General features: G+C 60.5%; 3 protein-coding genes across 10 annotated transcripts; 1 reads left to right on the forward strand and 2 right to left on the reverse strand.

Annotated features, from left to right (window-relative positions):
• Positions 1-882: 882 nt before the first annotated feature.
• Positions 883-2,781, reverse strand: NDUFB7 (NADH:ubiquinone oxidoreductase subunit B7). Its single transcript, XM_075445941.1, has 3 exons — positions 2,740-2,781; positions 1,873-2,113; positions 883-1,056 (listed from the first exon to the last, which is right to left on the reverse strand). Exons 1-3 carry the CDS (start codon positions 2,779-2,781, stop codon positions 884-886), a joined length of 456 nt encoding a protein of 151 aa, XP_075302056.1. The 3' UTR covers position 883.
• Positions 2,782-3,290: 509 nt separating this feature from the next.
• On the reverse strand, positions 3,291-5,010 carry TRAPPC5 (trafficking protein particle complex subunit 5). 2 transcript variants are annotated; one of them, XM_075446008.1, is made up of 3 exons: positions 4,906-5,010; positions 4,387-4,570; positions 3,291-4,296 (listed from the first exon to the last, which is right to left on the reverse strand). In XM_075446008.1, exons 2-3 carry the CDS (start codon positions 4,564-4,566, stop codon positions 4,000-4,002), a joined length of 477 nt encoding a protein of 158 aa, XP_075302123.1. In that variant the 5' UTR covers positions 4,567-4,570; positions 4,906-5,010; the 3' UTR covers positions 3,291-3,999. The 2 variants fall into 2 exon arrangements, with proteins under 2 accessions (XP_075302123.1, XP_075302122.1); XM_075446007.1 differs by having other exon boundaries at positions 3,291-4,570.
• Positions 4,943-10,737, forward strand: LOC142365299 (uncharacterized). 7 transcript variants are annotated; one of them, XM_075446001.1, is made up of 2 exons: positions 4,943-7,833; positions 7,913-10,737. In XM_075446001.1, the coding sequence occupies exon 1, from the start codon at positions 5,158-5,160 to the stop codon at positions 5,917-5,919; it is 762 nt and encodes a 253-aa protein (XP_075302116.1). In that variant the 5' UTR covers positions 4,943-5,157; the 3' UTR covers positions 5,920-7,833; positions 7,913-10,737. The 7 variants fall into 7 exon arrangements, with proteins under 7 accessions (XP_075302116.1, XP_075302115.1, XP_075302118.1 ...); XM_075446000.1 differs by having other exon boundaries at positions 7,944-10,737; XM_075446003.1 differs by having other exon boundaries at positions 4,943-7,652; positions 7,739-10,737.
• The last annotated feature ends 223 nt before the right edge of the window (positions 10,738-10,960 follow it).

Below are 10,960 nucleotides of genomic sequence, written 5' to 3' on the forward strand. Positions count from 1 at the left end.
GGTCCCGTCCCCCCCTCCCGGTGTCCTGGTGTCCCCATATGGTCCCCCCCTTGTCCCTCCATCCCCAATCCCCGGCACATCCCCCTGTCCCCCTCGTGTCCCCTCCTGTCCCCCCCCATGTCCCCCCCCAGCCCCACACACCTCCAGCCCCAATCCCCCCTGTACCCCTGCCTCCCCCGATGTCCCCCCAATCCCCTGATGTCCCCCCCATCGCTCCCACGTCGCCCGTCCCCATGTCCCCTCCTGTCCCCCGCTGTCCCCCGATGTCCCCCCCACCCCCGCACACCTCCAGGCCCAACCCCCCCCGTATCCCTGCATCCCCCCATGTCCCCCATTCTCTTGTCCCCCCTTGTCCCGATGTCCTCCCATCCCCCGATGTCCCCCCTGTCCCTGTGTCCCCCCCATGTCCCCTCCAGCCCCATGCACCTCCATCCCCAACCCCCCCGTGCCCCCCGTCCCCCCCCCTGTCCCCCCGTTACTCGCGGTGCTGGCAGCCGTCCCAGGTGTCCCCCCCAGCCCCGTCCCCCCTGTGCCCCCCGTCCCCCCGTGCCCCCCGTTACTCGTGGTGCTGGCAGCCGTCCCGGGTGTCCCCCCCCCAGCCCCGTCCCCCCTGTGCCCCCCGTCCCCCCGCTGTCCCCCCCGTCCCCCGTTACTCGTGGTGCTGGCAGCCGTCCCAGGTGTCCCCCCCCAGCCCCGTCCCCCCCGTGCCCCCCGTCCCCCCCCGCTGTCCCCCCCGTTACTCGCGGTGCTGGCAGCCGTCCCAGGTGTCCCCCCCAGCCCCGTCCCCCCTGTCCCCCCGCTGTCCCCCCGTTACTCGCGGTGCTGGCAGCCGTCCCAGGTGTCCCCCCCCAGCCCCGTCCCCCCCTGTCCCCCCCGTCCCCCGTTACTCGCGGTGCTGGCAGCCGTCCCAGCCGTGCCGCAGGGCCGCGCAGGCCGCGGGCCAGGGGAAGGCGTCGCGCTGGCAGCGCAGCAGCCGCACCAGGTGGTGGGCGCAGAAGTCGCGCTGCTCCAGGGGCACCCGCGCCCCCGCCAGCTGCTCCGCCGAGGCCACCATGGCTGCCACCCCGGGGACCGGGACGTCAGCGCCGCGCGGGGACAGCGGGGGACACGGGGAGGGGGGGGGGGGGGCTCTGCGGCGATGTCAGGGGGCGCGGGGGGGACGCAGGGACACGCGTGGCACGGGGGGACGCAGTGGGTGGCCTCTGTGGGGGCACCGGGACACGTGGGGACACGGAGGGACACACGTGTGGCATGTGGGGACACAGGGCAGGGTTGGGGACACTGAGGGGGGGCCTCTGCGGGGACGTCAGGGGGCGCGGGGGGGGGACACGGGGACATGCGTGGCACGGGGGGACGCAGTGGGTGGCCTCTGTGGGGACACCAGGACATGTGGGGACACAGAGGAACACACGTGTGGCACACGGGGTAGGTTTGGGGACACCGGGGGGGGGGGGGGGGCCCTCTGTGGGGACATCAGGGACACATGGGGACATGGGGTGGCACGTGGGGACACGGCAGGGCTGGGGACACCGGGGGTGGCCTCTGTGGGGACACCGAGGGGGACACCTGGGGACACGGAGCAGGGCTGGGGACACGGGGGGTGGCACCGTGGGGACATCAGGGGAACGTGGATGACACACGGGGACAGCAGGACGCGCGTGGGGACACGGAGGGACACGCGTGGCCGTGGGGACCCGGAGCGGGGGGAGGGGACAGCGCCGTCGCCATGGCGACGTCAGCGGGGTCACGGGGGGGTCACGGCGGGGTCACGCGCGGTGCCGGCCCCGCGAGGACGCGCCAAGGGCAGCCCCGGCGGGGTCAGCCCCGCCCCCCCCCCGGTGCCCCCCCCTTCCGGTCCCCCCCGGGACTGACCCCGCGGGCGGCGGCCCGGCAGCCCCAGCTCGGCAGGGAAGGTCGGGAGCTGCAGCGGGTCCGGCTCCGTCTCCGCCTCCCCCAGGTAGCGCCGCGCCAGGGTGAGCGCCCATGGCCGCCCCGCGCCCGCAGCGCCGGAGCCGGAAGCGCCGGAAGCGGAAACGCCGGGAAGCCCGGTGCCGGAAAGGAACGCCGGGAGAGCCGGAACCGTCGCGACGGGAAATGACGCCCGCCCGGACCCCTAAAAGCAGAGCGACCCGTGGGAACCGGAAGTTTCCCCGCCCCACCCTGAGCCATAGGAGCGGACACGGCTGGGGGGAGTACGGGGAGGGGCGGGGCTAAGGAGTGGCTTAAGGGGAAGGGGCGGGGTCAAGGAGTGGCGTATGGGAAGGGGCGGGGTTAAGTGGAAGGGGCGTGGTTAAGGAGTGGCATTAAGGAGAAGGGGCGGGGTTAAGGAGTGGCGTTCCGGTGAGGGGGCGGGGCTAAGGGGAACAGGAGGGGTTGAGTGGAGGGGCGGGGTTAGGGAATGAAGAGAATGGGCAGGGATATGTGGAGAGGCGGGATTTAGGGTGCAAATGGAGGCGGGGTTAAGGACAGGGTGGGGTTAATAAAAGGGCGGGGTTAATGAGAGGGGCGGGTTGGCGGGGAAAGGGCGGGGCTCCAGGGCAGGGGGCGGGACCGGGGCCCTTCCCAGGGTGGATTTGGGGCCGTTTGGGGCAGTTTTGGGGTGGCCCCGCCCCCAAGGCCGCCCCCCCCCCGGGCTCGGGGGGGCCCAGCCCCATTCTGGGGAGGCCCAGCCTCATTTTGGGGGTCTGTGTCCTATTTCTGGGGGCCTGCGCCCCACTTCTGGGGGGACCTGAGCCCCACTTTGGGGGGATCTGAGCCCCATTTTGGGGGTCCCAGCCCCATTTTGTGGGGGCCGAGCCCCACTTCTGGGGGGGGTCAAACCCTTTTGGCGGGGTTCTGAGCCCCATTTCGGGGGTTCTGAGCCCCATTTAAGGGGGGCTAAGCCCCCCCCAACCCCTGGGGTCCTCCCATTCCCCCCCTCCCCCCCGTGTCCTGTCCCCCCCACACCCTGGGCTGGGGGAAACTGAGGCAGGGATGGGGGCTGGGGGACACTTGGGTGGCCCTGGGACCCCCGGGGTGGTGGGGGGAGGGCTGTGCCCCTGCCCCATAGCTGAGCCCCCCCCATCCCCCCCTGGAGCTGTGACCAGGGCCAGCCCCAATGTCCCCAAGGGTCACCGATGTCCCCAGGGGTCACCGAGGGCCATCGGGGGGGACAGGGACCAGCCCCAATGTCCTCAGGGGTCATCGTGGGCCATCAGGCGGGCCAAGGGACAGCACCCGGGGCCCCAAACCACCCCAGGGTGTCGTGTGTCATGTCCCCCCCCACCCCGAGAAGAGGCAGGGACCACCAGGAGGGACAGGAGATGGTTTATTGGGCCACCGACCCACACGGGTGGCCCCAGGAGGCAGTGAGGGACAGGGGACAGTGGCGGCGTCCCCGAAGCAGAGCGAGATCCATCACCGGGAGGGGCAGGAGGTGACGTCCCCAGACACGAAGGGACCCCAGGAGAGGCCAAGGGACATCAGGAGGGACAGGAGATGGAGGTGAGGGATCCAAACCAGCTCCAGCGTCCCCAAGGGTGGCCAAGGGCCATTGTGAGGACTAAGGGATGGTGGTGAGGACCCCAAACCAGCTCCAGTGTCCCTGAGGGTGGCCAAGGGCCATCAAGAAGGTCATCGGATGGTGGTGAGGGACCCAAATCACCTCCATTGTCCCCAAGCTCAGCCAAGAACCTTCACAATGGCAAAGGGATGGTGGTGAGGGACCCAAACCACCTCCAATGTCCTTGAAGGTGGCCAAGGGCCATCAAGAAGGTCACTGGATGGTGGTGAGGGACCCAAACCACCTCCAACATCCCCAAGCTCGGCGAAGAACCTTCACAATGACCAAGGGATGGTGGTGAGGACCCCAAACCATCTCAAATGTCCTTAAGAGTGACCTAGAACCTTCTCAAGGACCAAGGGATGGTGGTAGAGGCCCCCAAACCACCTCCAACATCCCCAAGCTCAGCCAAGAGCCTCCCTCATGACCGAGGCCCCGCAGCAAGGCCCCCGAATGCCTCAACGCCCCTCCAAGCTCTTCTCCCGGGCGATGACGGCCTCCTCGAACTTGATCATCAGCGTGGTCCCCTTGTGCCAGTGCGCGGTGACCTTGGCAGGGAAGCCGCTGGCGGTGAGGACGGCCTCCACCAGGCCGGCGGTGAAGGCGGCGCAGTTGAGGGTGCTGTTCTCCTTGGGCACCGAGATGTAGGTGTTGACCAGGGGCTCCTTCTCGATGACGTAGTAGGTCTTGTCGTCGTCGTTGGCCTGCTCCAGCTTGTCGGCTTCCTTGCCGAAGAGGGCTCGCCAGACGGGCCCCTTGACGAAGAGGAGGACGTTGAGGACCTTCGTCTCGCGCCGCCCGCTCTTCTCCCGCGCCACCAAGGCGTCGAGGACGCGCAGGCCGACCTGGTGGCCCAGGCGGGCCAGCTTGGCCTGCAGCTCGGCCACCGAGTAGACGCGGTTCTGGCAGTACTGGACCAGCTCGGAGAAGAGGAGGGCGAAGGCGCTGAGGCTCACCTCGGTGCGGGGCCGGCCCAGCGCCCGCTCCAGCAGCGGGGACTTGCCCCGGGTGAAGCGGGCGTCCATCCTCCTGGGGGGGGCAGAGAAAATGGGGGGTCAGGGGGCGGCAGGGAGTGGCTGGGGGGGGCAGAAGGGGAGCTGAGGGGGGCGGCTAGGGGGGTTACAGAGGTTGGGTCGTAGCTGAGGGGTCGAGGGGTGGCTGGAGGGGGCAGGGAGTGGCTGGGGGGGGCAGGAGGGCGGCGGGGGGGGCAGAAGCGGCTGGTTGGGGGTCGGGGGGGGCCGGAAGTGCCCAAGCGGGGCTGGCGGGGGGAGCAGGGGGGCCGGGGTCTGTTAGAGGGGTTCGGGGGCGGGGGGGGTCTGGGAGGGGTTAGGAGAGCCCGGCCCTGCCCCGCCCCCCCCCGTTACCGAGGCTCGGCCGCCGCTCGCCGCCCGCCGCCGCCGCCACCGTCGCAAAGAAGCGCCGCGGGGCCGCCGTAAAGCGCGAGCGGGCGGGACCGCGTCACCCGGGCAACGCGGGGCTGCGGGGCGGGGCCCTCCGCGGCGCCAGCACCTGCGGCCACGCCCCCCCCCCGTGCCGGCTGGAGGGGCAAGAGGCGGGGCTAGGCGGGACCACGCCCCCGGGGAGGCGGGGCTGCCAGCAGAGGCAGCGCGGCGCGGATGCTGTTCGCGGGGCGGTGGCCGCCCCTGGGCGATGGGCGGGCTCCGTCCGCGCCAGGCCCGCGGGGCAGTTTCTGGGCCAGCCCCGACGGCGACTCGTGCGCAGGGCACACGCTGTGCGGCTGTGGAAAGCAGCGTCGCGGGGAAGAGCGGAACGACATCAGGCGCGGAACGGCAGCCAGGAGAGCTGCGGGTCTGAGATTGGGCCAATATGGCAGCCCGGTCCGGTGTGCGACTGCACTAACTATATCGCTTGTGCGAGATGAGCGGGCAGCGGCGGGGAGGCTGCGGCAGCAAGCCAAAAAGGGACATTTAGAGGACACCGAGGAAGAAGAGACTCTTCATCCCCAAGACCACCAGAGGAACTATAAAGACACCAACATCATAAGACATGGATGGCATGAAGGAGACCAGGAGGGTGGAATCCCTCCAGCTGTAAGTGAAGACCAGGTTCGGGACCTCCTGAGGAACCTGAACAGACAGAAGTCTATGGCACCTGACGAGATGCATCCCAGAGTCCTGAGGGAATCGGCTGAGGGAGTTGCCCAGCCACTCTCCATGATATTTGAAAAATCACGGCCGTCAGGGGAAGCCCCTGGTGACTGGAAGAAGGGAAGCATTGTGCCCATTTTTCAAAAGGATAGAAAGGAGGACCCTGGGAACTACCGACCTGTCAGCCCCACCCCTGTGCCTGGGAAGGTCAGGGAACAGGACCTCCTAGAAGCTGTGCTAAGGCGCATGGAGGACAGGGAGGTGATTTGAGATAGCCAGCATGGCTTCACCAAGGGCAAGTCCTGCCTGACCAACCTAGGGGCTATCTATGATGGAGCGACTGCATCAGCGGACAAGGGAAGAGCAAGGGGTGTGGTCTGTCTGGACTTCTGTAAGGTCCCAGCCAGAGGGTAGTGGACAACGGCTCAATGTCCAAATCGATGCCAGTGACAAGTGGTGTCCCTCAGGGGTCTGCCCTGGGACCAGTGCTGTTTAATATCTTTAGCAATGACACAGACACTGAGTGCACCCTCAGCACGTCTGCAGCTGACACCAAGCTGAGCGGTGCAGTCGACACCAGAAGGATGGGATGTCATCCAAAGAGACCTGGACAAGCTGGGGAGGTGGACCTGCACGAACCTCATGAGGTTCAGCAAGGCCAAGTGCAAGGTCCTGCACCTGGTCGGGGCAGCCCTCGGTATCGCTACAGGCTGGGGGACGAAGGGGTTGAGAGCGGCCCTGAGGAGAAGGACTTGGGGGTGCTGGTGGATGAAAAGCAAAAACCTGGACATGATCCAGCAGTGTGTGCTCACAGCCCAGAAGGCCAACTGTATCCTGGGCTGCATCAAGAGCAGCGTGGCCAGCAGGTCGATAAGGGGGTTCTGCCCCTCTGCTCTGCTTTGGTGAGACCCCCCCAGGAGTCCCACGTCCAGCTCTGGAGCCCTCAGCACAGGAAAGGCAGGGATCTGTTGGAGCAGGGCCAGAGGAGGTCACAAAAATGATCCGAGGGCTGGAGCACCTCTGCTGGGAGGACAGGCTGGGAGGGCTGGGGCTGTTCAGCCTGGAGAAGAGCAGGCTCCAGGGAGACCTTAGAGCAGCCTGCCAGTACTTAAGGGGCCCCACAGGAAAGATGGGGACAATCTTTTTAGCAAGGCGTGTTTTGACAGGACAAGGAGCAATGGCTTTAAACTAAGAAAGAGTGGATTTAGACTGGATATGAGGAAAAAATTGTTGACCATGAGGGTGGTGAAACCCTGGCCCAGGTTGCCCAGAGAGGTGGTAGATGCCCCATCCCTGGAAACATTCCAGGCCAGGTTGGACGGGGCTCTGAGCACCCTGCTCCAGTTGAAGATGTCCCTGCTCGCTGCAGGGGGTTGGGCTGGGTGACCTCTGAAGGTCCCTTCCAAGCCAAAGCATCCTGTGATTCTGTTGGTGTGGCCAGATACCTACGTTGTGTCTGATGTTCTGTCAGTCCATCGCATCTTCGCGGTGTGGTTGTGAGAAGGTGACCCTGGGACAGAAGACACCCTGCTGCTTCTGCAGCCTAGAAGCTGGTGCTGTTAATATGAGCAGTGGGCTGCTGGGTTTTGCTTCCAGTGTTGTCTGCGTGGAATCGGTTCTGTGATGCGCTCAGCTCCAGGGGCGTGCGGTAACGGCAGGAAAAAAAGCCTGGTCTGGAAAGTAGGTAATGCTTCATGAAGTCACTACATAAAATCAAAAAGACTGCTGTTTCGGGATCAGGAAAACAATTTGTATCTGGATTTACTGAATATTGGTAATTATGAATGAAATTGGTTTACTCAAGTGTTTGTGCTCACAATCTTTGTTGCTTTTGCAGGGGAAACAGGAATGTCACTGTGACTCTCTCCTGGAATGTGGTACCGAATGCTGGCTTTCTGCCTCTTGTTGCCGGGACAGGACACGTGCCTGTACCTTTCCCAGACACCTAGGAAACAGCAAAAAGTTACTAAGTTCTAATACTGACTCCTGAGCAAGATGTTTTGGTAGGTGTATGTTGTGAGGAAGTTTTATTGCTGTTTCTTCTTGCATCCCATGCAATCTTTCAGTGAAAGGCACTTGATATCCTCAGGTTGAACAGCACAGCAACGGGAAAGGAAAGTTCAGCCTTGTTGGTTGTTTGGTTTTGTTGCTGTTAAAACGTTGAAGCTGAAACTTAAGGGAAAGGTAAATTGCAGAGGAATGGTTTGGGGGGGGAAACTGAGGACGTGTGTTTTCTTCCTCTCTCCTGGTTATCTGGGTATAGATCTCCTTTTCTCTTCAATAAACATTTTCAGACCAGAAGACAGTCTTGCTGTGGGTTTGGAGGTACTGTGGTAGTGAGTTACTCTGTGCAGAGCTCAGATCCCTTCTGGAGTCGGTTTCTGCGAGTGCCTGAAGGAAACGGCTGCTCTGCTCTACAGCACTTGGCTAAAGGCGCGTTGGAGTGAGGTGAGCTTGGTCCTTACTGGGACCCAGCAGCCACTCTGGAAACTCGTCGTCTGCCCGGCAGCCTGCAGAACTCGTCGGGAGTCTCACTGGTGGAGCCCACCTGCATTCGGTGTTATCAAACATTTGAATAACTGCTTATAACGCAGCCAACGGAGGAATGAAATCCTGTCAGCGGGTTGACTGTAAGTCAGTAAGAAAAGTCAAAGCTTTAGGCAGAGAAAGTGTCTTCAGAGCAGCTGCTTGGTGTTTGTTGGGATCTGCTCAGCGGGAGGAGTGAAGGCGCTTGTTCCCGAGGGGGCTGGGACGACCAGTATCGGAGGGGCCCTTCCCCAGCAAGGATGCGACCGATGTTCTCCGAGACAGTCTGGGCAAACAGCTAAGAAGCAGTGGGTCTCCCATGGGAACACAGAGAAACTTTGATCTCCCAGCTTGATTGCAGAGACGAGTCCGCCCGCAAGCCTTCCCCGCTGGCGTCAGCCGGGGACGGTGGGGAGCAGCGTGCGGCGGTTCCAGCCAGCGCCTCTGCTGAAGCCGTGGCCTCTCTCCGCGTCCTCCTTCGCTCGGCCGCTGGTGCTCGTCGCCGTTGGGCAGACGGAAGGAAGCAGCGGGGTCTCCGGGCTGCGTCTGGATGGCGATGATGGTTGATGCTGGTTGACGGGGGGTGCTCATCGCGTGTCCGGGAGGAGGAGCGCTGGCCGCTGTCGCCTTCCTCGCATCGTTCTTAATGCACACAGATATATTCAGACCAGGCGTGGTGGAAGTTCATTTATTGCCAGACGTGGGATGTTCTGAATGCGCTGGGGACTTTCAAAAAGAGCGAGCATAGCCAGAAATTGAAAGGGAGTTTTTTAATACTGCAAATCGGAAAAGACAGTGGGACCAATCATGAAAATGGCAGTGGGACAAACCTTTCAGCAGAAGAGTGGAGCAGTCTCTCCCTTTGCTGTAAGGTCGCCGAAGAGCTGATGGATTTTGAGGAAGCCAACTGGCTTTTAAAAAGGGATCTTTAATATTTGTGAATGATTCCTGAGTGGCGCTTAAGTACTTTCTCCATGTTGGTGTATCAGTCCAAGAGATGCTGAAAAAATTTCCAAAAAGTCCTTTGTCTTTTTACAAACAGAATTAAGTGTGAAAACGAAAACTGTTCTTTCACAGGAATATTTGAGGACAATTTTTCATTTGTATCCAGCCCATTTCCGTGAATGTCAGCTCTCTGACCTTGCGCTGGTTTTCACAATGAGCATCATCAGCACACGGAAGCACATCCGTTTTTCTGTGCTTTGACATCCAGCTTCTGCTTCTTCAGATTTCTGGGCTTAGATGTTGCCTGTCAGTGGCATAAAGCTTCAACAGCTCTGCTGTTGAAGGGGATGACAGGTTCAAATTGTTAAGATAAAGACTAACAGAAGTACAGAATCAGCAAAGTAAAATGGGGGACAGCACAGCAGTGGTATTTTAAAGAAAAGCCCCTTAGGATGTATCCTAGCACATCGGAAAGCTTGTGTGACTGGGTATGAAGCCTCTGTGTGAAAGACAAAGAAGTCAAAAAAAAAAAAGAGAAAAAAAAATGAAGGAAAAAAAAGAAAAAACCAAACCCCACCAGGTAGGTTTGGTCCGTTCTGCTGATTTCCGGTTTTTGACTCGGGACTGTTGTATTTGAACTCTGATTCCTCGGGGCCGTGGTTTATGATTTCTTAAGTATCAGACCCGCAGGGTCTTCCCGCGGGGGGGATTGTGAGAGTCTCTCCCAGGATGTAGATGGCAATTCAGGAAAAGCAGGGGGAGACCCCTCACTCGACAACATCTTAATAATGCATGGGGCTGGGCTTGCTTAAAGAAAATCAGCGTGATTTAGGAATTGAGTTGGGAATTTGGGGATCGGTTTTAAAATACTTACAAGTTGGTACATATTGTGGGGTTACAAGTTCTCCAGTTATTGGGCATTGATCGATCATTTCGGGACTCTGGTTTTGGGGTATGTATTAAATATACTGTATATATTGTTTTGAAAGAGCTCTGTGTCTATATGCATATAAACATGTTAACTGAAGTGGTTTGCCTGTGTCTATTGTTGCACTTGGGTGATACAGGTTGTAAACAGAAGGATTTTAAAAGATCGCTTCGGGGAGGGGGGTGTTGTGTTAACCGATCGGTGGAGAAGTTGAGAAGTTATTTTATTGTAACGTGAGCTTCGGAGGGAGGTGATTGTTAGAGATTGATTATAAAGATTGACTACAGAATAGAATCAAATCATAGAACTAGAACACGGACTCAGTTGTGTGAACACAGCTGTGATAAGAAACCAGGCAATGGGTTCGCTGCTGTTGGGATAGAAACCAACTGTACGGAATGCACCAAACAGAATTCCCAGAAGAAGATGGAGGACAGACGACGACTCCCAGACGACCCTGAAACCAAGCAAGGCCTGAAACCAGCGAGGGGGAATTCTACCAAGACAGAAGAATAGAAAGAACTTAATAAATGACGTACTGAAAGGAACGGAACTGTCGCTGAGAAACTTCTGAAGATTCTAGACTTGATCTCATCGGTTTGACAAATGTCTGTGAACTGGTCTAGCGAGCTCAGCTTTGCCACTCGCTGAGGCGATGGCCCAACTCGGAGTGGTGAATAAAGCAACACCTGGTGTAACCCACTCGTGTGAGGATAAGATTTTTAACAGGGTGTTTCAAGGCCTAGGGAAAAACCCCCGGGGGGCCAAGGTGATTTGAGGGACATGAGACAGGTTGAGTGTTTCTATTGTCAGAGAAAAGGGCACATGAAAAGGAGTTGCAGAAAACGCATACGAGATGAGCAAATGTTTAAGGAAGATTAGGGGGGTCAGGGGCTCTATTTGCTGGGGACT

This window comes from Opisthocomus hoazin, chromosome 35, assembly GCF_030867145.1.
Source record: "Opisthocomus hoazin isolate bOpiHoa1 chromosome 35, bOpiHoa1.hap1, whole genome shotgun sequence".
NCBI classification, from domain to species: Eukaryota; Metazoa; Chordata; class Aves; order Opisthocomiformes; family Opisthocomidae; genus Opisthocomus; species Opisthocomus hoazin.

Coding starts and splice junctions, on each gene's coding strand:
- TRAPPC5 (XM_075446007.1), bottom strand. CDS start 4,566: ATGGACGCCCGCTTCACCCGGGGCAAGTCCCCGCTGCTGGAGCGGGCG.
- NDUFB7 (XM_075445941.1), bottom strand. CDS start 2,781: ATGGGGCTGGGACCCCCAAAATGGGGCTCAGATCCCCCCAAA. Junction 2,114..2,739: donor GGGGCTCAGATCCCCCCAAA/GTGGGGCTCAGG, acceptor CTCTGCTTTTAG/GGGTCCGGGCGGGCGTCATT. Junction 1,057..1,872: donor GCCGGGCCGCCGCCCGCGGG/GTCAGTCCCGGG, acceptor CCGGGGTGGCAG/CCATGGTGGCCTCGGCGGAG.
- LOC142365299 (XM_075446001.1), top strand. CDS start 5,158: ATGCTGTTCGCGGGGCGGTGGCCGCCCCTGGGCGATGGGCGGGCTCCG.